Raw genomic sequence first — 26918 nt, forward strand, 5'->3', positions numbered from 1 at the left:
AATAAGACACACGACACCAACAAACATTGTACAAGAACAACAGTGTTCTCAAAAGCTTCAAAGTTTATTACAGTAATCAACCAGTATTTTGCAGAATCGTTGGCCTTTGCATGTATCAATATCACGCTTGACATTTGGCTGTGTCAACATGAAGAAGAACATCGGATGAAGAGAACAATCAGGCAGTTGTACATATCAGAATCATTTTATAAGTAACACATAAATGAAAGTAACACATTTTGTTTAGTAAATCTTGATTAGTGAAAGAGTTCCCACCCAGACAGTGGCTTTTTCACAGGCACTGAGTAACACACAATGCACTACCCCACATGCACCATATAATAACACAAAGATCAAATCAAATTCAAAGATAAGGATTTCTGTAACCTTTGTGTGTAAGCAGAGCAGATCACCACAGAGGGGCCAGCCAGGGAGAGACAGAGTGTGTGAGACAGAGAGAGATGGAGAGACTGTGCATGTGTGTGTGTGTAAGCAGAGCAGATCACCACAGAGAGAAGAATAGAGGGTCAGACAGGGAAAGACAGAGTGTGTGTGTGTGAGAGAGAGAGCGAGATGGAGAGACTGTGCATGTGTGTGTGTGAGATGTGCATGTGTATGTGTGAGACAGACTGTGCATGTGTATGTGTGAGACAGAGAGAGAGAGAGAGATGGAGAGACCGTGCATGTGTGTGTGTGTGTGAGACGGAGAGAGAGAGAGAGACTGTGTGTGTGTGTGTCTGTGTGTGTGTGTGAGAGAGAGAGAGATAGAAACCGTGTGTGTGCGTGTGTGTGTGTCTGTGTGTGAGAGAGAGAGAGAGACTGTGTGTGTGTGTGTGTGTGAGACAGAGAGAGAGAGAGAGACTGTGTGTGTGTGTGAGAGAGAGAGAGAGATAGAGACCGTGTGTGTGCGTGTGAGAGAGAGAGAGAGAGAGAGACCGTGTGTGTGCGTGTGTGTGTGTGTGAGAGAGAGAGAGAGAGAGATAGAGACCGTGTGTGTGCGTGTGTGTGTGTGTGAGAGAGAGAGAGAGAGAGAGATAGAGACTGTGTGTGTGCGTGTGTGTGTGTGAGAGAGAGAGAGACTGGGAAAACAGGCTGTAAGAGCCATAAAGCAGAAGTGATACATAATACACAATATGCTCCATTTATGTTAATAATTTATATTTTGTGTAATGCATAGTTTAATTGATTGATTGATTGTTGATGTGTATAATTCATAATATGCACAAAATGAATGTTGATGTACAGTCTACAGTGTATTAGTTGACACTCCCTTAGATGTAGGCCTACAGAGCATGTGCAGAGTCAGTGGAGTGAGAGCTGCGCTAGACACGGGAGCATAAAGTTCTCTTACCGTGTGAGGATTGTAATTTGTGAAAATACCAAGTAAAGACTGAACAACTGAATTACATTTCATGCGCGTCAAGAGTTACTGTGTCTACAGCTCATATGTGGTACATTTGGTAACAAGACAGAGTGCCATAACACAGGCCTCAAACACAGAGAAACAGTGCATTTCCCACTTCACTGACCTGGAGTGAACAGCTATATATTGCCACATTTCTTGCCAAGCCCAATGTGTTGTATTTATTATATCAGAGACAATTCATTCGGAATGGGTCATGCAGGAAGCCATATTATATATATTTCATATTATAAAAATATTTCATATTTTTAAATTAGTCATGATTACACTGTCATTGTGTCACTGCAAATGAGATGTGCATATGAGGATGTAAGTCAGGATGTTTGCTATTTGATTAGTTAAAATAAATATTGAAAAACCAAACAACTCGAAAACCTTTTTTTGATCGCAGAGGAGTGTCATGCACTCATGTAGAGTGTTCATTTCTGATGAGCAGTTGACAACCAAACATGATGTGAGTTAACAGATGGCTACAAGGAGGCTATGGACAAGTTTGCCAATAGTTGCGTATCCTGTTACTCATGTCATTAAATACCAACAGTGAAGTAACTTAATTTCCCTGCCTAGATTACAGACACAGACTTGAGAGATGCAAATCAGCAGATCAGCTGTTATTACAGTATTTGTTGACATCAAGTCATGGATTTTATTGTACTTTCAATCATATACACTGTGAGATGAAACATTGTTTCACCATGGATCCAGTGGTGTACATTTAAAATATATAAAAAGGCATTTGAGACTGGCTACATTTGGTGCACACACATTAAAGATACACATGAAGTGCAGTTACTGCTTAAAGAGATGGTTCGGAGTAATTTCACTCAAGGGTCCTTTGCACTATGACCCCGAGCCAAACACCCTCCCAGAACCTGTTTTCCCTTGGTCGAACCCTGGTCAAGTAGCGCTGTCAGAAACTAATGACTTTCTGCAGGCGCTAATGGAACCAACTTAGTATCTCGTAAATTACCCCACTAATAATTCCCAGGATGGTACGAAACTTCTACAGTAGTACAACTATGTTCTTTACTCATAAAAGGAGGCATTGGAAAGTTTGTAAGTACACCAGGAGTTTATTTAAATAACACCCGCCACCACCAGTGTGCATTATAGCCTGAGGGCCCCAGCTCTCCACCCTAAGTGCAACCCTACCCCACCATCCAGCCTGCCTTCCCCCTGGTGTGTATCCAACTGACTAGCGCACCCCAGCACCACCGCTGCCCCCTGGTGTGTACCCAACTTACTAGCGCACCCCAGGTGTGTACCCAACTGACTAGCGCACCCCAGCACCACCGCTGCCCCCTGGTGTGTACCCAACTGACTAGCGCACCCCAGCACCACCTCTGCCCCCTGGTGTATATCCAACTGACTAGCGCACCCCAGCACCACCGCTGCCCCCTGGTGTGTACCCAACTGACTAGCGCACCCCAGGTGTGTACCCAACTGACTAGCGCACCCCAGGTGTGTACCCAACTGACTAGCGCACCCCAGCACCACCGCTGCCCCCTGGTGTGTACCCAACTGACTAGCGCACCCCAGCACCACCGCTGCCCCCTGGTGTGTACCCAACTGACTAGCGCACCCCAGCGCCACCGCTGCCCCCTGGTGTGTACCCAACTGACTAGCGCACCCCAGGTGTGTACCCAACTGACTAGCGCACCCCAGGTGTGTACCCAACTGACTAGCGCACCCCAGCGCCACCGCTGCCGCCTGCCTGCCACTGTCTCGAGTCAACCGCCTGCCGACTGTCGGTGTGAAGATTGTAGTGAGTCCCCACTTGAACTTTGGTGTTTTTGTGTACTTCTCAAAGCGTGTCCCATGTTTGCAGTGTAATCCCCCAGGCCTCGTTGACGGGGCTGTGACAGACTGAGCGGCCTGCTGAAGCGCCTGGGAGCGAGCTGGGAACCCCTTACTGTATCACCAGGAATAACCTGTGTAGTGTGTGTGTGTTAGTGAATCATTGCACCTCAACCAAAGTAACCTTCTGTTTCACCTTCCCAGTTCTGCGGGGGGGACTTGTTCCAGTCGGGTAGTGGCGCCCTCTGAGTGGGGGAGTGTGGGGGAATCTCCAAGCAAAGCCAGGCCCAGAGGCACACCTTGGCGAAGGACGACTGCCCTGCTTTTAGACTCTTAATTGTTCAACTTTAATAAATTCCTTGTTTTAAACTATTCCGTGGGCCTCTGAATCTTATTGGTGGGTCTGGTCTGCTCCTCAGGGTAGTAGGTTGTGGCGGTCGCTCAATAGCGCCCCCGCCTAGGTCACACTATCGCTACCTACGTTACACAGTAGAAGAAGCAGTCAGTAGCATTGGTATCAATGGCAGTAAAAACAGAGCCCGTCTAGAGCCTTACCTCAAATAGCAGCTGGTGTTATCGCTGCCGATGCCACGAGAAAGGAAGCCATGATGCGGAAGTGCCGAACTGACTCAAAGCAGCACCTCTGGCAGTATGAAAATATGTGACGTCATCACATTTTTTGAACGGATTTTTAGAACCGATAAGTGAACTTGTGAAGCCGAGTGTATTATCTTAGCCCCTCCTTTTGAATGCAACTTACATGAATGCAACAAATTACTTGACCAAAAATGACATCCTGAGAAAAGTGGATTCTGGAGGTGAAACCCCATAGACTCCCATTCATTCTGCACTCGCCTGCGAGCGCCCCTGTGTGGACAGAGACCTGTTACTGCAGCCAGTCCAGAAACGGAAGTAACCAGAGAGTGCCAATACTCCTCCTATTAGACATTCTCTGGTGGTGCGCTACCGTGCGCTACCTGGCCAAAATCCTGGCGCGCCAGAGAGATCTACGTCATTTTGACGTCACATTGTTGTGCTACAGGTCAGGAATAAGACTAATTAGTGATTTACATTTACATACATTACACCCACTACTAACGACTACATCACATCACAGTATACTGTATCTACTACAGCTAACTAGACTACATCACTGCCTGCATGGAGACATAGGCTATTTCACGTTAACAATGCATATGTTAGGAAAACTAGCTTTAGGTTAACAGAGATGCAGATCATCTCCCTAATTAATTTATTTGCGCAACAGCCCACTTTCTGCCTATTCACACCAGTGAGACGAGCTAAATAAATGTTTTTTAAAGCTGTCATTGCCATAGGCTGGTTGCTATGATATTTACCGCGTTAGACCTGCAAATAGTCGGATTTTAATTTTTTTAGACTAATTCTTTTTGTGGACAGTTACGGGAATCTTCATTCGTTGTTGCTTCTGGCCTACCCACGAGTAGTTCAGTGTGTCAGTTTCACTTGAAGATGCGCACAATCAATGGGACTTATATACTACAGCCTACCCCCTAATTTTAAGCCTCTATATTTGATGACACCAAATTAAAAAGTATATCTTGATCGGGGTAAGTTTTTTTTTTTTCGGTCTGCAGTTGATACCATTCAATCCGCAAATGAACAGATAGAAGCACGGCAGGGCTAGCCTGACAAGCCAGACCCACATCAAGATGAAGGGTCTGGGGACTCACCATTCGCAGTGCTCAGTCAGAGGGGCGGGATAATCAGTTGTCTTTCAAATTCCCTCTGCACGCAACAGGATAGCACTACAACTCAGGCCTTGAGTGGGTAATCGGGAGAATCGGGAGAATTCCCGGTGGGCCGCTTCACTTTTGGGCCGGTCGAGGGATTGGAGAAAAATATTGCCATTTGTCATGTTAATCTTCTCTTAAAGTTGGCTACACACGTTCGCATTCTATGCCTAACACTGCACCCCTAACACCATGTAGCCTGCATGGGTTGTTCTCCCCTCCCAAGAAGAGTTAATTGGTTGGGTCCATATAGCCCGTCTTTCCTAAAAAGTTTTCTCAGATACCAGCCGGGCCGGCCCTACCGTAGTGATAAGCCTCAGGGAGGATGGATGGTAGAAAGATGATATGAGGGACTGAAAAGGCCAGGTAAAAAAGACGAAAAGTATTGGAGGGAAATGCTGCCAAATGTGCCATGCTGCGTTGCCTTATTTATCCAATTTCTACCACCACTAAAAATGTGGGCCGGTCTTGGGCCTGAAACTCCTGCTACAACTCATGAGTCCTATGCGTTTTCCCACCAGCGGAGCTAGTTGGCTAGTTCAAACTTTTGCCACCTTAAAAAAAGCTTAAAAAAAGCTTGTTTGCCAACAGCAACATCCATCTTCTTTGCTTTCAAGTAGCAGGGAATTCATGCTGAACAACTCTGCCATCAATCATTATGTTAAGCCCGCCTACCGACTCTATACACGATGTGATTGGCCTTATCAAAGTTAACTTTTTCCAGCTCGCAAGTCAACGGAGAGTTGCTAGACTACCCTGGCAGCAAACTACATTTGCTGCCGCTAGGGTGCGACTACGGCAGGGCACGTCCCTAGTGAAAATGAATGATCTTTCGCGGCAGTCACAGACAGTAGATTGCGTTGGGGAAAACACTGTACTGTTCACCAATGTCATGATGATAAGCGTGCAGTGCAGCAGCAGCTTGTGATGTTTACTTAGGTGATGTCTGAAAACTAGTATTGCCAGGCAATAGGCCTACTACAATGAAACGTAGTATTGCCGTGGCAATACTGGTGAAATGGACTATTGGAATCATCGAAGGACTATGCCTTTAATCTTGACAATCGGGACAAAGGTTCACCACTGCAATAAATCACAGCAAGCACAGCGACTTTGCTCACAATAGTTACGGCGGACCAGAGAACCAGGCTGATAATCTGTTAAAATGGGGCGGCACATGAAAAATGTTGTGGTGGTTTCATTTGGATTTATGCTTTTATTCACTGCTACTGGAAGTCTGCTCTATCTGCAGGTAAGACTGTGTTTAACACATTGAGCCTTTTATTTCAATATCCTGTAGGGTCGGCCTGTGACAGGTAAAATAAGGAGACCGAAATAAGGAGACTGAAGGAATGACAGAATTATTGTTGCATCCCTAGAACATACATGAGGTGCCCATGTTTTGCGTTTGCTACAGAGCAGCCTGAATGCTGATGAAGGCATGGGTCTGGCCTCCAACAGCGTGACCTTTTCCTCCATCATCCTGTCCTCCATGTTCATCACCCCAACAGCCATCAGGTACCTGGGATGCAAATGGACCATCTTTGCTGGGATGGCATGCAATGTGGTGTACACCGTAGGAAATTTTTATCCAAGCTGGTAAGTTTTGAATTGTTAATAATTGATATGAAGCAAGTGCAACACATCTGCTGGGCTCATAAATGTTCATAAAATGTTGCAACAGGGTAAATTGGCATTATGAAGTATCAAGAATCAACGACTGAAGGCTAATAAACAGCTAAACTTAGTTAATAAACTTACAATAAATGGTGTTACACACATCACCATCCAAAGATCACTTATTATATGATCTACCTCCAAGGTAGTTAACGTTTTTTTGTTGTTGATGGCTGTTGGCAGTCAGTTTCTCAAAATGTTTAGTGTAAAATACTGTGCGTTGTCATATTTGAGCCATAGTCTCAGGTGCCCGGATGACAAATAAGCCAGAATAGCAAAGCAGTCCTCTCTTCCAGGGCAACCCTGATGCCCAGCTCAGTGATTGTGGGGTTGGGGGAGTCTCCGCTGTGGGCGGCCACAAGCACCTACTTAACCATCAGTGGAGGACTGCATGCAGTCCAAGAAAACAAGAAGAGTCAAGATGTGATCAACCAGTACTTTGGGATTTTGTATCTCCTCTACCAGTCCTCTGCAGTGTGGGGAAACCTCCTGTCCTCTCTGGTTTTTGGACAGGATCCCATAACAGGTGATATTTAATTAGTCATGTGGCGTACACTTTACAAGCATGATTTCTATTGACGGTGTATTGCAGTTTGTTCTGTGCTAAGCCACAGTTTCTGATTCACTTCGCCATTTTTCTCAAAACACATTCAAAATAACACTCACATTTGCACAACCATCTTTCAGGCAAAATTCAAACGTTGCTTCAGATAACATGTACAAGTAGTAAAGTAAACACACTACGAGCCCCACCCCGTAAACAGGGATTCTTTTAAGGCACTTCTACCAAAAGGTTTTATCGCAAATTTTCCCCTGAGATTTCATGGCAGTTCTACGCATTATTGTGAACATACTATTGTTAACTTTATGATGTCATGCTGCTGACATACAAATGACCCTTTACACGGCCACGCTCTGAAGTAAAAAAAGAATACAATATTAATATCAATATCAAAATACAGCAAAAATGTCACACTGAGAGCACTGTGATACTGTTTAAGATTATGGGTATGATTTAAGGTGTCTGTTGATCCGGTGAAATGAAAAAAAATAGTTAAATTCCTTAAATGTATGTCTCCACTGTTGTCTAATCACATCGACTATTTCTTGGCCTTAGCAATTTAATGCTGACAGGGTCATAGACAAGTGCTATTGTGACCGCTAGGGGGCGCTGTTTGCCCCTGCTATAATCTACCCCAAGGAGCAACCACACCCACCAATAAAACCCGAGCAGAGGCCAGCGTTTAGTAGGAAAGTATACAACTTTATTTTTAAAAGCAAACTCGCTGGTGCGGAACCCTTGTGAGGGCCAAAGCACTGTCTCGGTCCTGGGAGTCTCTGGCCACACTGCCCAACTCGGCGACCACACCGCCCCGGACTAGAAGAGAAGGCAAAGGGACAATCAGGCAGGGTCAACCACTTGGCAGCCGGTCTTTCAATATTCCAGGCCAGCTCACCTCTAGTTGCAGCGGGAGTTGTCGTCTTGCTGCCGCTTCACCAAGGGGGGCCTGGATCACAGCCTGCGGGTTAGAGGTCACTCACTGCAACCGTAGGATTCACCCTGTTGTGGGACGTCACTGCACACACACACACTGGCAAATGTGAAGGGGGAGGGGGGGGTCACTATGTGTTTGTCACAGCACACTGTGGTTCTCAATCGTGTCTTGGTTTACGGCAGGCTGTGGACTTCGGTCTCCCAGGTGGCGGCCCTGGGACTAACAGCACCCTGGGGTTCGGTGGTGATGAGGGAGGACAGGCCAGCACTCCAAGGGGACAGCGTTGGCTTAAATCCTGGTGGAGACAGTTCAATACAGCAAGCAGATACTCTTCACAAGTTGGTTAGCAGGTTAGGGCAAACCCCAATAGGGATGGACAGGCCAGCACTCCCAAGGGGACAGCGTCAGCTTAAGTCCGGTAGGGCGATTCAATGGGGTAGGCAGATATTAGCTATACAAGCTAGCTGGCTAGAGCACACACCAATGGGAAAGGACAGGCCAGCGCTTCCAGGGGGACAGCGATAGCTTAAATCCAGGTAAGGGCAATTCAATGGAGTAGGCAGATATTAGCTACACAAGCTAGCTGGCTAGAGCACGCAGCAATGGGAAAGGACAGGCCAGCGTTTCCAGGGGGACAGCGATAGCTTAAATCTAGGTAGGGGTAATTCAATGGGGTAGGCAGATATTAGCTACACAAGCTAGCTGGCTAGAGCACGCACCAATAGGGATGGAGAGGCCGGCGCTTCCAGGGGGACAGCGATAGCTTAAATCCAGGTAAGGCAATTCAATGGAGTAAGCAGGTATTAGCTATACAAGCTAGCTGGCTAGAGCACAACAATGGCTAGCTTCTCGTTTCCAATTAAGACGGCTAGTTCATCCAGTTAAAACAATCGATCATGCAAGGAAAGAATGGCTACTTAGCTTCCCAGCCGGGAGAGTCCGTGGCGTCTTCAGTCCCTCGTCTGTTTCACGTAACACGCCAGACCCCGTGTATGGTTTCTTTTCTTGCTTCGTTACAGTCCGGCGGCCAGTGTAAATGCCTTCAGTGCGGCTCAGTGAATATCCTCGGCGCTGCTCTGCCTTTGTTTCTCCCCGTGCTTGCCAGTGACTCGTCCTGCTCCTTTCTCTGCTTAGACTCAAAGTTAACATCATTAAAAGCGTGCACTCACCGCCCCATTCTCCAATCCACGGCTATCCTTTACTTGCCAACACCTGTACGCTATTGTTGCTTAATTACTTCAGGCTTTACTGCGAACTATGACAGACCGCCCCTTAACTCGTCCGGGTGGGAGGCAGTGGCTTAATTATTAGTTCCACTTACTGTCCGTCACTCTGTGACATCCTCCCCCACTTGTATGTACTCGTCCCGAGGACATAGTCAAGAGGCCCAGATGCCATACCTCTCCGGGGGCTTCCCTTGGTTGGCTCTCTGTGGCCGGCTAGGTCCTGGCTCAGTGTCTTGTTCCACCTCTGTCTGCTCCACTCGTCCAGGGGCCCAGGCCCATGCCATCAGTGGCCTCGGTGGAAGGGGCTCCGGCTGCTGCGCCTCTTGGGATGGTCTTGGTCAGTTTGGGCAGGGGTGTAGCTGGTTGCAGTGCAATGTGCGGTCCGGCCCTGATCTTCCCTCCGGTCGTTCTCGGTAAACTGGCATGTCTGGCCCAGAGCGTTGCACCACCACGTATGGTGTGGTTTCCCAGCGGCTGCTGAGCTTGCTTTTCCGACGGTTGTCCAGGACCAACACCCGCTCTCCAGGCAAGAGAGGTGCATCACGGGACGTCTGGTCGTACTGCCGCTTATATCGCTCGGCTGCTGCTCCTAGATGGTCAGAAACTTTATTATAGGCATACTCCAACCGTGCGTGATGTTCACTCACCCAGTCTGCAGTGCTCTGGACTCCTTCCGACTCGGTGGTGCAAAGGACCAGGTCAACAGGGAGGCGCACATGACGCCCGAACATCAGATAGGTGGGTGCGTACCCTGTGGAACTATGTACACTGTTATTGTATGCCTGCAGTACAGAGGGGAGATACTCAACCCACCTTTCTTGTTGTTCAGCTTCCAACGTCCCCAGGAGACCAAGCAGGGTCTGATTGAAGCGTTCACACCCCCCATTCCCCTGGGGGTGGTAGGGGGTGGTGTGGGTCTTTTTGCATCCATACATCTGGCACAATTCTTTGATCACGGCAGACTCGAAGTTGGGTCCTTGATCGGAATGCAGCACTTCTGGGCACCCAAATGACTGGAACACATGACGCCAGAGTACTCGCGCCGTGGTCAAAGCTGTCTGATCAGCTGTAGGGACTGCCCAGCTGTACTTAGTAAACAAGTCCGTAATGACTAGCACATTGTGATGTCGCTCTGTAGAGTTTCCCAGAGTCAGGAAGTCAGTAGCCAATATGTGAAGGGGGGCTTTTGGCACAATAGGCACTGTCTGGCCTCGTCTTCCGCAGGATACAGCGGGGGCAGCGTTGGATAAACGCCGCAACTGTAGCTTCCATTTGTGGCCAGTAAAAATGGCGTCGCAGGAGGGAGAGGGTCCTCTCTCGGCCTTGGTGACCCATCTGGTTATGATAGGCCTCCAATAGTGCCTGGGTTTGTGTCTGTGGCACCACAATTTGGGTTAAGACAGCATGGGTAAGAGGGTCCTGGACTGCCCGGCACAGCACACCATCTTTTAGACTCAACCTCTTCCACTGGCCCAACAACTGCCTCACCCTCTGGGATCGAGCGTTTCTCTCTGGGGCTGCTGGCATCGCCCCCTGGTCTAGGTACCGGGAGGTGGCCACCAGGTCTGGGTCATCCCTTTGCCTCTCCTGCCAGTGGCTCGGGTTCCAGCCCCAAGTGGCAGGGATCGAGCCGTCGGGTGCTCCTGGGGCCTCCACAACCCCAACAAGGAGGCCATCTTCTGGCGATGTCGGTGGTCCCTCACTAGAAGGTACTGCATCTGTAGTGGGAAGCCTGGAGAGTACGTCGGCAATAGTATGTTCTTTGCCCGGTCGATATTGGATTTGGTAGTCGAAGTTGGCTAGCTGTGCCGCCCATCGTTGTTCAACCGCCCCAAGCTTTGCGGTACGGAGGTGGACCAGGGGGTTGTTATCGGTTATGACTGTCACTTTTGCACCCCATAGGAAGTCTTTACATTTTTCAGCCAGCGCCCACTTCATTGCCAAGAACTCTAATTTGAAGGAGCTGTAGTTTGCATCATTCCGCTCAGCCGGATGGAGACTCCGGCTGGCATATGCTATCACTCGTTCTACCCCACCCTGTTGCTGCGCTAACACTGCTCCTAGCCCACAGTTGCTAGCGTCAGTATACACAATAAAAGGTTTGTTAAAATCTGCGTATGCCAAAATGGGTGCCTGTACGAGTTCCTGCTTCAGACGTTGAAAAGCGGCTGCACACTCTGCGTTCCACGCTATTGGGGGTGAACGCCGGCCTCTAGAACGCCCAGTGCCTACCAACAGCTCATTCAGTGGTTTGGCATTCAAAAAGTCTTTAATGAAGCGCTTGTAGTACCCCACGAACCCCAAGAAAGACCGCACTTGCCTGACCGTGGTGGGTGGCTGCCAGTCTCGGACAGCGGCGACTTTCTCGGGGTCCGGGGCTACCCCACGATGGCTGACTCTGTGGCCCAGGAACTGCACCTCCCTCCGGAAGAGCTGGCACTTTTCGGGGCGTAGTTTAAGGCCATACCTCTCCATGGCCCGGAAAATCTCTTCTAGATGGCTCAAATGGGTAGGGAAGTCTGTTGAGAAAGAGATGACATCATCAAGGTAAACCAGTGTAGACTCCGCCAGCTGACCTCCCAGACATCGCTGCATTAGCCTCTGGAAGGTAGCTGGCGCGTTGCACAAGCCAAAAGGCATTCGGTCCCACTCATAGAGACCGAAAGGGGTGGTAAACGCAGTCTTCTCTCTGTCACCGTCTTCCACTTGCACCTGCCAATAGCCGCTGGCTAAGTCTAAAGTGGAGTACCAAGCGGCCTGTGTTAAGCTTGTCAAAGAGTCCTCGATTCTTGGCAGTGGGAAAGCATCCTTCCTGGTAATGCTGTTCAGTCTCCTATAGTCCACACAGAATCTCCAGGCTCCTGATTTCTTCTGGACAAGCACAACAGGGGCGGCCCATGGGCTGCTGCTTTCACGGATAATGCCACCCTCTAGCATGCCCTGGAGTAGAGTGCGGATCTCCTTATAGAGGGGGGCACGGGCCGGTAACGTTCCCTAAGAGGGGCTGCGTCACCGGTCGGGATCTGGTGTTTCACTACATCTGTACACCCGTAGTCCTCCTCGTGAGCAGAAAAGACATGTTGCCACCGGCTCAAAAACACCCGCAGTTGTTGCTGTTGTTCTGCATCTAAGCCCTCCCCCTGCAGCGATTCACAGGACAGATATTCAGGTAAGTCTACCGCAGGTGCATCCCCTCTCTGGCCAGCCTCGACCACCCCAACCTCCACAACTCCTGGACTCACTTGGGTACAGCAGATGTCCTTTCCTTCGCTCACCTGTTGGGGGCACACGGGCGTAACTCGTGCAAGGCCTTGGTGCCGGTGAATGGCTACAGGGTAGGGTTGTACGTTCCGCAGTCGCACGGGAACGCGGCCCCGTCGTACTGTTGCAAGAGAGCGGGCCACTTGAAGGGTTGAGTTCTCACTGTGCGGTTCTATGACCACCCAGCCCTTTGGTCCATACGCACGGGCTGGCAACCTGGCCCAGATCAATGCTTCGCTACAGCCCGGGATGGTCACTGCATAACGACATGCAGCGCGGGCAGTATCAACCTTGCCCTGTTGTGTCAGTGCGATCTGGATCCGGCGACAGTCCGCCATCACGGGTTCCCACTCCTTCTCCTCCCGGGTCCTGGGATTGTTGGTTCTGGTGGAGCCTCCATCCTGAAACAGATTCTGCCAGCACTCCGTTAACACATTCATCCCAAGCAAAGCACGGTGGGCCCCTAAGCAGTAATCTTGCACAACAACAATGCCTCTATTTGGTACCTGCACACCTCGAACCTGTAGGTCCGTAACAAAGTAGCCAACATAAGGGATGTTGAGCCCATTTGCCCCCCGGAGTGTTAACCAGGGGATATCCTCGCCTTGCTCTAATGACTGGCCAAATAGTTCTTTGCATAGGCTCTCTGCAAACAAGGTGACCTGAGAGCCGGTGTCAACTAAGCATTGTACGGAGTGGCCATTCACTCCTATTTCGACTAGGGGGCACTGTCCGACTAAGGCGTTTCTTGGGTGGGGAGTAGAATTGGCAGGTGTTGTCCCAGTCACTTGCCCCACAGTGGCCGGGCGAGCTAAAAATCTGACTGGGAGGAACGGCGGCCTGTGCAATGACTGCTAATGTGTCCAGCAACCCCACAACGATGGCAGATGGGCTGGCCTTGGGAGTCCCACTGCAACCTCGAGTTGGTCCGCGTTGCCGACGGTCGCCCCCTCCCTGCTCCATCCGAAAATGACCTCTCTCTGTGTGGTGAGGATCCGAGGGGTCGGTTGTCCCGCAGCTCAGACAGAAGGCTCTTGGACAGCTCCCCCATCTGCTCCTTGACCTCCTTCATGATTTCCTCCCTCAGCTCCTTCTTCCAGTCTGCCGTTGGGATTGGGCTTGGGGCTGGCCCCATGGAACTCGCTACCATACAATCCGTTGGCTCCCCCACTTCCCGCATGTCTCTTTCCAGAGCCAGGGCTTCCGTCCGTACTGCATCAAAGGTTAGGGTGGGGTCCCGCCGGAGCTGTAGCTTCAGGGCATGTCCGATGGGTCCCTCCCGCAGGCCCAAGAGGAACTGGTCACGCACCAGGCCATCCGCTCCCTTCCGTCTTTCTGCTGCACTCTGTCCTTCGGCTGTCCCCAACCCTGCATCGCTTCGGTTTGTCAGGCGATTGAATAGTTCTCTAACCTGTAACACAAAAGATCGAAGTGACTGGTTGGGGCCTTGTCTATAGTTAAAGAACTTTGTTCTCAAGGTTGCCGTGGCCGTATTATCACCATATATCTTCTCCAGACAGTCAAAAATTCTCTTAGCTGTAGCACGATCGTCTTTGCTAGCTGCTAAGATTTCTCGCCTAGCTTCTCCCTCCAACGATCCCAAGATAAACTGTACTTGTTGCTGTTCGCTCAGCCCTTGCAGGCCAGCCAAATACCTTGTCTGGGCCGCCCAGGCTTCGAAGGACAGATCGGAATGCGTACCCCCGTAACGTGGTGCCCAAGGAGCCCCCATGAAAACGGGCATTGCTGCTTGGTGCCTTGTCCCTTCTCTCTCGCTGTTCATATTGGTAGAGTGGTTGCTCAACCTGGGACAGTAATCCTGCCGACTACGCCACTTGTGACCGCTAGGGGCCGCTGTTTGCCCCTGCTATAATCTACCCCAAGGAGCAACCACACCCACCAATAAAACCCGAGCAGAGGCCAGCGTTTAGTAGGAAAGTATACAACTTTATTTTTAAAAGCAAATTCGCTGGTGCGGAACCCTTGTGAGGGCCAAAGCACTGTCTCGGTCCTGGGAGTCTCTGGCCACACTGCCCAACTCGGCGACCACACCGCCCCGGACTAGAAGAGAAGGCAAAGGGACAATCAGGCAGGGTCAACCACTTGGCAGCCGGTCTTTCAATATTCCAGGCCAGCTCACCTCTAGTTGCAGCGGGAGTTGTCGTCTTGCTGCCGCTTCACCCAGGGGGTCCTGGATCACAGCCTGCGGGTTAGAGGTCACTCACTGCAACCGTAGGATTCACCCTGTTGTGGGACGTCACTGCACACACACACACTGGTCGAACTCGGCAAATGTGAAGGGGGAGGGGGGGGTCACTCTGTGTTTGTCACAGCACACTGTGGTTCTCAATCGTGTTTACGGCAGGCTGTGGACTTCGGTCTCCCAGGTGGCGGCCCTGGGACTAACAGCACCCTGGAGTTCGATGGTGATGAGGGAGGACAGTCCAGCACACCAAGGGGACAGCGTTGGCTTAAATCCTGGTGGAGACAGTTCAATACAGCAAGCAGATACTCTTCACAAGTTGGTTAGCAGGTTAGGGCAAACCCCAATAGGGATGGACAGGCCAGCACTCCCAAGGGGACAGCGTTAGCTTAAGTCCGGTAGGGCGATTCAATGGGGTAGGCAGATATTAGCTATACAAGCTAGCTGGCTAGAGCACGCACCAATGGGAAAGGACAGGCCAGCGCTTCCAGGGGGACAGCGATAGCTTAAATCCAGGTAGGGGCAATTCAATGGAGTAGGCAGATATTAGCTACACAAGCTAGCTGGCTAGAGCACGCACCAATGGGAAAGGACAGGCCAGCGTTTCCAGGGGGACAGCGATAGCTTAAATCTAGGTAGGGGTAATTCAATGGGGTAGGCAGATATTAGCTACACAAGCTAGCTGGCTAGAGCACGCACCAATAGGGATGGGCAGGCCGGCGCTTCCAGGGGGACAGCGATAGCTTAAATCCTGGTAAGGCAATTCAATGGAATAAGCAGGTATTAGCTATACAAGCTAGCTGGCTAGAGCACAACAATGGCTAGCTTCTCGTTTCCAATTAAGACGGCTAGTTCATCCAGTTAAAACAATTGATCATGCAAGGAAAGAATGGCTACTTAGCTTCCCAGCCGGGAGAGTCCGTGGCGTCTTCAGTCCCTCGTCTGTTTCACGTAACACGCCAGACCCCGTGTACGGTTTCTTTTCTTGCTTCGTTACAGTCCGGCGGCCAGTGTAAATGCCTTCAGTGCAGCTCAGTGAATATCCTCGGCGCGGCTCTGCCTTTGTTTCTCCCCGTGCTTGCCAGTGACTCGTCCTGCTCCTTTCTCTGCTGAGACTCAAAGTTAACATCATTAAAAGCGTGCACTCACCGCCCCATTCTCCAATCCACGGCTATCCTTTACTTGCCAACACCTGTACGCTATTGTTGCTTAATTACTTCAGGCTTTACTGCGAACAGACCGCCCCTTAACTCGTCCGGGTGGGAGGCAGTGGCTTAATTATTAGTTCCACTTACTGTCCGTCACTCTGTGACACTATTTCAAGAAAAAGTCCTTGTATATGGGTCTAGAGGCATTTCTTAGTAAAAGTTGGGAACAGGACTTTTTATCATAATTAACATGTGCTGAATCCAACTAGCCCTGTTCCCAAGCAGAATTTTGAGTTTTTGACCATCTAATTAGCATAAACAAAATGACTGCTAAAATGGCGATTTTGGGCACTTTCTTCAGACGGGCATCATTATACCATGTAAATAAATTAAGATTGTTCACATCTGTGCATCTCAGAAATCTCATGTGGGCAATAAATAAAAAGTAAAGGCTATGAAAAATATAAAAATGCAAAAAAAACTATTATTATGCTAATTAGCATTATTATCACCTTATTATACTCTTGACTATGTTTACGGTCCTCTTTGGCAAAGAGTGTGGCCTGACTTCATTGGTAAACATCTTCTTCGTGGTGGGTGGACACATGTTTGGAGTTTAAAATCATTGGAGTTCCTTTGAACTAATCACGAACAACCGTAGAAATATCAGTAGAATATCGCTATGTTTAAGTGTAATAAACTGTGTACATTTATAAATATAAATAGAATACTATGGGTGGGATGGGGCAAAATGTTCGCCTCCTTGTTGTCCCTGTGAAGGTTGCCATCGACATGGAGGGGGGGGGGGGGCATGGATGGAGGGGTGTGAGGAACCAGTGATGCGCTGAGCAGTTTTCACCATCCTCTGCCGTCCTTTCCAGTCGGAGGCAGAGCAGTTGCCATACCATACTGTGACACAATTGGTGAGGATGCTCTCAATGGTGCAGCGGTAGAGGTTTAGAAGTTCACCAGGATCTGAGGAGAGAGGTTGTGTTCTTTAGTCTCCTCAGGAAGAAGAGATGCTGGTGAGCCTTCTTGATCAAAGTAGAGGTGTTGAGGGTCCAAGAGAGGTCCACAGAGATGTGGACACCCAGAAACATGAACTGGTGACATGCTCCACCTCAGTCCTGTTGATGAGGATGGGGCTTTGTGTGCTAGCTTTAGACTTCCTGAAGTCCACAATGAGGTCTTTGGTCCTCTTGGTGTTGAGAGCCAGGTTGTTGTCGGTGCTCCGCGATGTTAGGTGCTGGACCTCCTCCCTGCAGGCTGTCTCATTATTGTTGCTGATGAGAGCAATCACCGTAGTGTTGTGTGCAAACTTGACAATGGTGTTAGAGCCATGTACAGATATGCAGTTGTAGGTGAAGAGGGAGTAAAGGAGGGCTCAGCACACGCCAGTGTTCAGGGTGAGGGTTGAGTGGGTGAGGTTATCTAATCTAACAGACTGCGGTCTGTTGGTTAAGAAGTCCAGAGGGAGGTATTGATGTCCAGTTCACTGAGTTTGGTGATCAGTTTGGAGGGGATAATGGTGTTGAATCCTGAACTGAAGTCAATGAACAGCATTCTCACATAGGTGTTGCTATTGTCAAGGAGGGACAGGGCAGAGTGAATTGCCATAAAGATGGCATCCTCTGTGCTCCTGTTCTGGCAAATTCTCTTGAAGCATTCTATACTGCAAACAAAATCTACCTCTGGGTACAAATAAAGTAACTTAAACTTGAACTTGCACTAGTTATAAAGTTATTCATCTAGCTATTAATTCACAGGACAAGCAATCATTTTACTAACACAAATGTTATGAAGAAATATGGGTGACACTTTATGGTAAAGGTACATGAATTCATGCATTAATTAATTCATGATTTATGCATTACTTCATTCCTTTATATGAATGATCAGGAATTGACATGAATTCATATACTCTCATTCATGATGACCTCATGTATGAACAACACATCAACTAAAGCATTAGGTGTGATGGGTATATCATTATGATTTATGATTTCTTAAGCATGATCATCATGATTACATGAATTTTAGGATAATTGCTCATGCATTTATCATGTCTGTGGCCCCTCAAATAAAGTAGTGAATAATGACATGTGTTTAGAGAACTCCAAAGTTATGTTCAAATCAGAATTTGAGCAGTGATGACCACATTTTTGGCAGAAAAATAAAGTCATGATCATGGTTAATACATCATAATTCATAATGATGTGCCCACCGTACCTAATACTTTAGTAATGTGTTCATGTATGAGGTCACAAATGACAAACTATGAACTCAGTAAATTCCTGATGATTAATTAGATATTAATGAATGAATCTATAAATCATGAATTAATTAATGTACCCTTACCGTAAAGTGTCACCGAAATGGTTAAAGGCCTGTGTAACTTTCTCCGAGACTACATACATTACCAACCCAATTCGCTTCAATTATGTAAATGTGATGTAAATCAGGTTTTATGGCCAAGTATACTTGGGTATACAAGGAATTTGGTCTCTGCATGTATCCCATCCGTGAATTAGTGAACACACAGGTCACACATTGAAGCACACATTAACCTGGAGCAGTGAGCTGCTTTGCTACAGTGATGCTCGGGGAGCAGTGAGGGGTTAGGTGCCTTGCTCAAGGGCACTTCAGCCGTGGATGTGGGCATGGGAAACTAGTGCTCAACCTTTCCAACCACCACCCACATTTTTCCTACTGGTCGGGGATCGAACCGGCAACCCTTTGGTTTCAAGCCCGAAGACCTAACCAGTAGGCCACAATTTTAAACTTAACATTTCATCACTACACATCTTTCTTGACCCTCAGAAAACATAAGTCTCATTCGTCAAATACCGTGTGCCTGCTCAGTTATAAAATTTTAACAATTACATTTTTCAAAGGTTTTTTCAGGTAATTAACATGGGCATAATACTAGATTTTTTTTTTTCACAGCCTGTATCCTTGATCTATTGGCCAAGGAAGATTTCTGTGAACAATATGAATTAATTTACATGGTATAATGACAACCGCCCAATTAAAGTGCCCAAAATCGCCATTTTGGCAACCATTTTGTTTATGCTAATTCGATGGTCATAAACTCAAAATTCAGCTTGGGAACAGGGCTAGTTGGATTCAGCACACCTTAATTATGTTAAAAAGTCCTGTTCCCAACTTTTACTAAAAAAAAGCCTCTAGGAAGCACATATCTCAAAAATATCACCTGTCTATCATAAGGTCAAGGTGAAAGTTGTTTTTCTTCCCTTAGTGAACAGCACAGGTGATGATTTACTGTTCTGTGGAATGGACAGCTGTGGTGCCCCCGATGTTTCTTCTGGAAACTCCACCACCAGGCCAAACGACAGACTGGTGTACACACTCTTGGGCTGTTATGTAGGTAGGCCAGCATGACATGACTGGACAAATGTACCCAAACATGCACAGTAACAGGTTTATAATGTGGAAGGTGGAAATTTGAGGTTTCACTAAATTGAATGGGCTAGTTTTTTCTAGTATTATTTCCACAGATTACTGACGTTTGTGGAGCATACAATAACTTCAGCTGTTGTTGTTCTATAGGCGTGGGTGTTTTGGCGATGTTGCTGGTTGCTGTATTCCTGGATAATATTGACAAAAAAATTACACCAGAGGCAAAGAGTCAGCAGACAGAAACATTTTGCAGCACACTCTTAGCCACATTCAGACAATTAAGAGACAAGCGGCAAGTTCTCCTCATACCAGTGACATCATACATTGGACTGGAACTCGGCTTCCTGAGCGCGGATTATACAAAGGTACAGTACAAATTAAAAACAACACTTGAGAGTCGCCCTGAGCCCATGGACTTCTCAAGAAGTATCATTCTGTCCAACGCCACTTATTCTAGAAAACCATTTAAAAACTAAGGGTACTCTGAGAGGGCAGACCTCCGCCAAGGTCGAATGCTGTAAGTAACATGCCACATTAGCAAAGTGAAACTAAATAATTGTGGGTTGGAGCCGCTCCAGAATTTAATAGGTTTGTTCCTGGTCTATGCTACAACTTTATGTCCAGTTTTGATATTTTTTTTGTGTAATCCTGCTCACAGACAAACCACATCGAAAACATAACCTCTTTGGTGGAGTTAAATATACACATAATGTCAAGTAAAGAGACTGATATTAAGCAGATGCTTTTGTCCAGAGCAAAACGGATTTGGGTTTGAGATTCCAACCCGGGACAACCAATTGTCAGGCAACGATACTACCACTGCTCCACCATGCCCACACACCTACGTTACAACAAGGAGACGAGGATTTCGTTTTTTATATTAAGGTTCAGATTTTAGGTGTTTATTGGTGCCGTTATGTGGATTTTTCAAAAGCTTCTTCTTTTGTGTCTGCAGGATTATGTAACATGTGCCTTAGGAATCCATTTAGTTGGTTATGTCATGATCTGCTTTGGGGTCACCGGGTCCTTGTTCTCCTATGTGTTTGGGAGGCTGTCGCAGTACAGTGGAAGAGCGACACTTTTCATCTTAGGTAAGGTACTTTTCAACCTTTTTAACATGTCAAGTTTCAAGTTTCAAGTTTTATTGTCACATATACTTTGCAGTATAGCAAAATTATTGTGCCACAGTTGCAGTAGCGCAAGGAGGGGTAAATAAGCAGAGGGAGGCAGTTGGGGGGGACCTTAATTAAAGGGATATATATATATATATATCAAGTAGCTAGGTGCTTTTTATGTGTTACAACACAGATCATGAGCGAAATTAACAATTAAAGGCTTCCCTAAAGAGTTTTTTTACCCTAAAATTTCCAAAATAATTTGTATAATTTATAAATCATTTATAAATCATTTATAAATCTTAATTTATAAATCATTTATAAATCTTAATAGGGTGAACGGCACTTCCGCCTCACTTTGAGGAGGTTGAATAGCTTATAATATATCACTAAGCAAGTTTGCTGTGGTGGGTTGGAACACTGGACCCCGAGAGCAAAAGTTATTTAGTGCTGCTTTAACACCATGGCTGAGTTATTCTGGTTTAGATGTTGATGTTTCAGAATAACAAATCTGAACAGCCCATTGTTGTTAAGGGAATAAGATAGGGATAAGTCGCTGTTATCTTGCTAGGAGAAGTCTGTAGAAGTCAATTACTGAATGCCACACAAGCTTCTGTTAATGGACACAAAAGGAGGAGAGTTCGGTAATCAACTTGTACAGACTTTCCTCTCTCAAGATGGTGGCGACTGGAAGAATAGTAAGGAAATGCACTGACTGCACAAACAGTTCTTTTTACTAACCGTTTTATACACTTTCAAAGGTAAAAATACTTCAGTTTGTCTGCAGAGACCATCTCTATAGTAGCATAGATGTGTAATGATTGAGCCTAGTTAATGGCTTAAAATAGTGTATAAATATATACTTTGACATAGTGAAGCTGTCCCCAAAAGCAATGCCATATGCTATTTAGTAAATGCATATTCCGGTCTTACACAAAACTGCACCGATTAACATCGTTTTGGTCCGCAACAAAAGTTTATACTCATTATTAGGGCTGTCAATCGATTAAAAATATTAATCTAATTAATTACATACTCTGTGATTAATTAATCTAAATGAATCGCATGCATCCATTTTTGCTATAAACATCTTAAAAACAAGTTTGGCAGATGAGTGAATCAATGAAGAGCCAAACCAAATTATAGACTTTAAAGTTCAACATCTCTTTCTTTTATTATAATTTTTCCTTTGGCTCAGGCATCAGCATAGTGCCTGGTGTCAGATTTTTAGCATGATAAATACAAATGACTGAAGTTACCACTCACTGTCAATGACATGTACAGAGTAGGCTACCCTAACACCAAGGTAATGTGTGGAATACCCCCTATGATTTATCCTTTTATTAGCCATTCAAACATGTTGTTGATTTTTATTTACATAATTATTACTGTAGGTTGTTGCCTTTTCTGTCCAGTAGGTAGCAGTTCAGGGTAGAGCTGTGTCTCCACAACCGATGCAACGCCAACAAAGTTCTTTACACTCACTGGCAGTCTGGAGATAACGTGAACGTTAGGCCTTGTTAGTCTGGAGATCATTGGAAGCATACCAGTCCGAATGTCGTGGGCGATCTTGTAGATCAGCAACTCGGTGGACTTAGCTGCTATAACAGCGACAGTTTGTTGGTCCATAATGCAGAGTTCTTCAACGTTAACGTTAACGTTAGTCAGCTCAATCCAGACTCCAGGCAGTTGGCATGGCAGCTCACAGGTCAGAAACAGCTCGGCGGCCTCGGCAGATCTTTCGCAGAGTAGCTCCAGCTGCTGTCCCGAGAAATCCCCTCGACCAGACAGTGAAGTGCAGCACCGGCTCACAGATGGATGGGAAGGATGTAAGAGGCCCAGGGCAAAAGCTAGCCATAGCAAGCTCCCAATGGACAGACGTTAACAACATCAGCCGACTTGAAAGCAGTAAAAAGGACTAAGAGAATAACACAAAAACTATCAAAAATAACATAAATAAAGAGAGAAAACATTTAACTAGACAAATCAATACAAAAAAAGAAACATGACATTACATAAAATTACGAACATTAGTACATAAAAACAAACAAAAACATGATGCCAGACAGAGCGGCGTGTCTCGCCAGCGTCCCCGTAACCTAGGATAACATGTGTGATGAGTAGCCTACTTCTTGAGTAGTTCAACAGAGAAGAATGGGTGAATTTGGACGCACTTCATATGCCTTGTAGTGAAGTGAAGCTGAAGAGCTGCGAAATGCTGCGCAGGAGACTGCGGCTCACTAGTAGTTATTATAGGTAACTTCAAATCAGCGCGATTTACACTTATAGGCTACTGCACATTACAAGATCTGTACGAGATTATCTGCAGCACTGAAGTGAGAAATGTTTTAACTCTTTGTATAGCGCATGTGAGCGCTTTTCCCCCCATTTCAACCTGAATATTGGTGGGGACATTTCAGTCGTAATTTGACATTGGTGTGGACACATCCTTCGGTCCCCACGCAAATCTACGCCCCTGTGTGCAATAAATGTAGTCAATTTATTAAGGGAGTGTGTCTGTTAGTTAGGGTAGGCTCAGCAAAACGTTAGCAAAGTTAACTTTGACAAGGCTGGCGGCTAGCATTATTATCATCAAGAGGTGTGCTAACTCATAGGCCTAGCTCCGGATTGTTTTCCATTGAGGTGCTACTCCAGACTTGAGAACTGCTATGGTAGGCAACGGAATTCCTTACTGCAGAAATAGTAGATTGATGCTCCTGTCAACAGTATTGGTCTGGGCGTTCTTTTTAAAACGTAGGTTAATGTTTCATTCAAAGCAGTGCTTTCTCGTCTGCCTCCTTCAGTCACGATAGCCAAACTGCACTGGGTCAGTGAAATGTCACTATCAAATGCGATTAATCAGCGTTAAAGTTAACACACTATTATTTCTGTAATTAATTAATTGAAATGAATGCGTTATTTTGACAGCCCTACTCATTTTCATCCAAAAATAAACCCTAGGTTGTTCTTAAACCAGAGTTATCCTTTATTTGCCAATGAAGCAGACCCAATCCTGACTAATTTGTGGGGTGAAGTTTTCCAAATCATTTTAGAAAATAAGCTTTTTGTGAGGACACATCTACACAGTTAGCTTAACAAGATAAGCAAGCTACGATGAGAGCTAGTTAGCTATTTAAGCAATAAGCCCCGAGAGGCCGTAGGTTACACCAGAGCCCGTCTACGGAGAGCCTCCCCACTCTATTAATCCCATACAAACCAAATTTGGCTGCAGTTCACCAGAGTTCCCCTAGATGGCGATCGCGGGCGAGTCCAAAATACATGGGGTCCTATGGAGCTACATGGCTAAATTTATTGTTTTCACCTATAACCCTCAGATTTTATTTCATGATCAATCAAAAGTGAAATAATCCAGGAGTCATGTCCTTTCGTTTTCGTTGCCCATAACATGCTAGCATTGATGCTATGCTATGCTATGATCATGCTAATGAATGACGTCATTGACACGTTTGAAAGGCTTTTTAGAACAATTAAGTGACTTTAAAAAATATAATACTCAAAAATTATATCCCGAGAAAAGTGGATTTTGAGGGGTACAGCTCCATAGACCTCCATTCATTCTGGACTCGCCCGCGAGCGCCCCTAGATGCAGTACCACACCGGAAGCGTTCCGAGAGTGAAAGTTCTCCCCTTATTAGACATTCTCTAATTCTCTAATTCTACATGGCAACTGGCTCCCATGTTAACTGGCTGCGTTGATGACGTTTCATGATTGATGACGAGTCTTGGACAGATGTGGCCGCTTGCAGATTTGTCACTTTCTGATATACTAGAGACGCACACAAATATGCATGACATGTTTAAAAGTCAAAATTGTATGTAGTGGGGGCGCTGTTGCGCAGCAGGCTACAGCGCCCGTACCATATACGGGTCCGAGTGCCCACAGGGACCCAGGTTCGAATCCGACCTGCGGTCATTTCCCGATCCCAACCCGTCTCTTTCTCCCACTCACTCTCCACTGTCCTGTCAAGTAAAGGCAAAAAAGCCCCAAAAAAAATCTATGTTGTATGAATCTAAAAATTGTATGTAGTACTACATGCACTGGACTATGAATATGCCACCCAAAAAACAAACACCTAAATAGCATTAACTCCACGTGGGTATCAAACCACGAATAAATTGATCTGTTTGCTTGGTAATCAGACGTCTACCCACTTGCGCCACAAACCAGCTGACAGCACTCACAGAAATTGACTTCAGTTGTATGATTAAAAGAAGTAAGCTAATGTCATTATAATTGTAACAAGTTAACATAGCTGTTCATGTTATCTGGCTACCATGTTATCATGCTACCATTGCCCAAGCCATTGAGTAGGCCTTCAAAGTATCATGGTTAAGTTTTACAAACGTTTTACTGAGGTTAGGCTGTGGCCGCCCCTACCTGAAGTGTCTGTAGAGGCACATGAACGCCAGCAAATAAATCAAATAAAAATGTGTCGCCTAATTGTGTATCCTTTTGTCCAGCCTATTTTTTTTTAAGAATTCAGTTCATGAAACACAGGCATTGAAACGCACACTGCAATGGGCAGGAGAAGTCTATAACGTGTCCATATTTTACACAGAATTTGCGCACAGGGAGAGTCAAAACTCTTAGGCTATTAACGTTAATGTTGCTGACATGTAAACATGGGTTTGATGTTTTTTGATAGCCTACTTTATTTCCAAATTCGCAAGTTGGTGCTTCACCTGTGGCGCAACAGGTTAATGCCTATAAATTGCTTTTTCACGCAGTCAACATGGGTTCAATCCTCCCCATCACACTTTTTTAAAATTATTTATTGATTTTTAGACCAGCAACGCTTCCTCAATTTAGGCTACAGATAGATACAGTAGGTGGCCACAGAGAGCCTGACCAGCAGTCAGTGAAATGTTTGAAAAGTAGTGAGGTGAGGTGGCGAAAGTAGTCTACATGGTATTTTGTGTGCTAGTTAGCGAAGAGGCCAAGTATTTCTCGGATTATTATTTACTGCAAATTATAAATATATCGTGACACTGGGGGAAGCTCTAGAGTGCCAAAAATACCTGAAACTGCATAGTATGCTTTTAAGCTTGACTGGCCAATAATTGAAGCTGCATGTCTGTCACAGCTGCAGTCACACAACTCTCCTGTATCCTGGTGCTTCTGCTCTGGAAGCCTCATCCAGACCAGCTGCCCATCTTCTTTGTTATCGGTGGCCTGTGGGGAATGGCAGATGCCGTGTGGCAAACACAAACCAATGGTAATTTTGTTTACTTTGCTCTAAGTGTTCATACCTTTGTTTAGATTGTTGTCACCCAATTCTGTATGAAAGTAAAACAAAAACAATACTGTAAAAACAGTCAAATACAAAACAAGTATTTTGTATGGAATACCTCTCTTATTGCTCTATTCAAATAAATCATAGGTCTAGAAAAAGCTCTGTATAAAGAAACAGAAAAACTGTTGAATAATGGAATCATTGAATTTACACCCTTCTTCTCATTTTCAGCCCTTTATGGAGTTCTCTTCCATAGCCAGAAGGAGGCAGCATTTGCCAACTATCGTCTTTGGGAGTCCGTGGGCTATGTGATCGCATTTGTCTGCAGTTCTTTCCTTTGCGTGGATGTTAAGCTGTACATGCTTTTGGCTGTCCTTCTGCTGTCTGTATCTCTGTGCTGTATTGTTGAGTATGAGGAGTCCAAAAACCCAACACCAGGAATTGAGGATGCCAAGTCTGTGGTGCCAGAAGAAAAAAACAATGTGCTAGAAATTCTTGAAACACCATGTGACTGTTCATTTTCTCCATGCCAACACACCTAGATGGGTTATATTTGAGGAATTATACAACCAAAAATAACTTTATTATGTTGTGTTGAGATGAGGTTTAAAACCGTTAACAATTTGTACAATATAGATGTCTGTTAATATATTTATTAGACTATATACACAATGAACTTGGCTCCATCCAATTTATAGTCTTACCATTACCAACTTTGACAGTAGTGTTACTTCCATACATTATCTTTCACCAGGACACAAATAGTGATACGAAGTTGATGCTGCTGTTATAAACATTGGACAATAACCTCCACCATCAACAAACATGCCTTTTAAAAAAAAGCATCCAATGCCGTATGGCATAATCCACCTTCCCTTGATCACAGAAATCAGTTTACCCACCTCATATTTTACCACTACATCCCTGAATGTAATGCAGTGTAATGTACTAAGAGACTGTAAACCCGAACGTCCAAGTAATGAAATATATGAAGTAGTGCATACTCAAAGTTTTAGACAAAGTTCTACTAACTTAATTATGTCAAGTTGGTGTAACTTGTTCTTCCTTTTTGAGTTATTTTAACTAATATTTTTTGATTAAATTCAACTGTTTTGTGTTTTATGT

General features: G+C 46.0%; 1 protein-coding gene across 1 annotated transcript; it reads left to right on the forward strand.

The window, feature by feature from the left end:
• Positions 1–6157: 6157 nt before the first annotated feature.
• LOC143109312 (protein unc-93 homolog A-like) lies at positions 6158–26335 on the forward strand. The gene is made up of 8 exons (XM_076271965.1): positions 6158–6244; positions 6410–6591; positions 6966–7195; positions 19263–19391; positions 19574–19788; positions 20379–20514; positions 25644–25775; positions 26025–26335. The coding sequence occupies exons 1-8, from the start codon at positions 6158–6160 to the stop codon at positions 26333–26335; spliced, it is 1422 nt and encodes a 473-aa protein (XP_076128080.1).
• Positions 26336–26918: the final 583 nt, after the last annotated feature.

Source organism: Alosa pseudoharengus, unplaced genomic scaffold (assembly GCF_046254945.1).
Source record: "Alosa pseudoharengus isolate Yale_2024_CS ecotype anadromous, Long Island Sound unplaced genomic scaffold, YU_APseudo_1.1 YU_APseudo_1.1_scf_7, whole genome shotgun sequence".
Classification (NCBI taxonomy): domain Eukaryota; kingdom Metazoa; phylum Chordata; class Actinopteri; order Clupeiformes; family Clupeidae; genus Alosa; species Alosa pseudoharengus.

Bases quoted from the DNA above. Each gene is read 5' to 3' on its own strand.
- LOC143109312 (XM_076271965.1), top strand. From the start codon at position 6,158: ATGGGGCGGCACATGAAAAATGTTGTGGTGGTTTCATTTGGATTTATG. The intron at 6,592-6,965 runs GTAAGTTTTGAA...CCTCTCTTCCAG, and splicing joins GGAAATTTTTATCCAAGCTG to GGCAACCCTGATGCCCAGCT. The intron at 19,789-20,378 runs GTACAGTACAAA...TTGTGTCTGCAG, and splicing joins TGAGCGCGGATTATACAAAG to GATTATGTAACATGTGCCTT.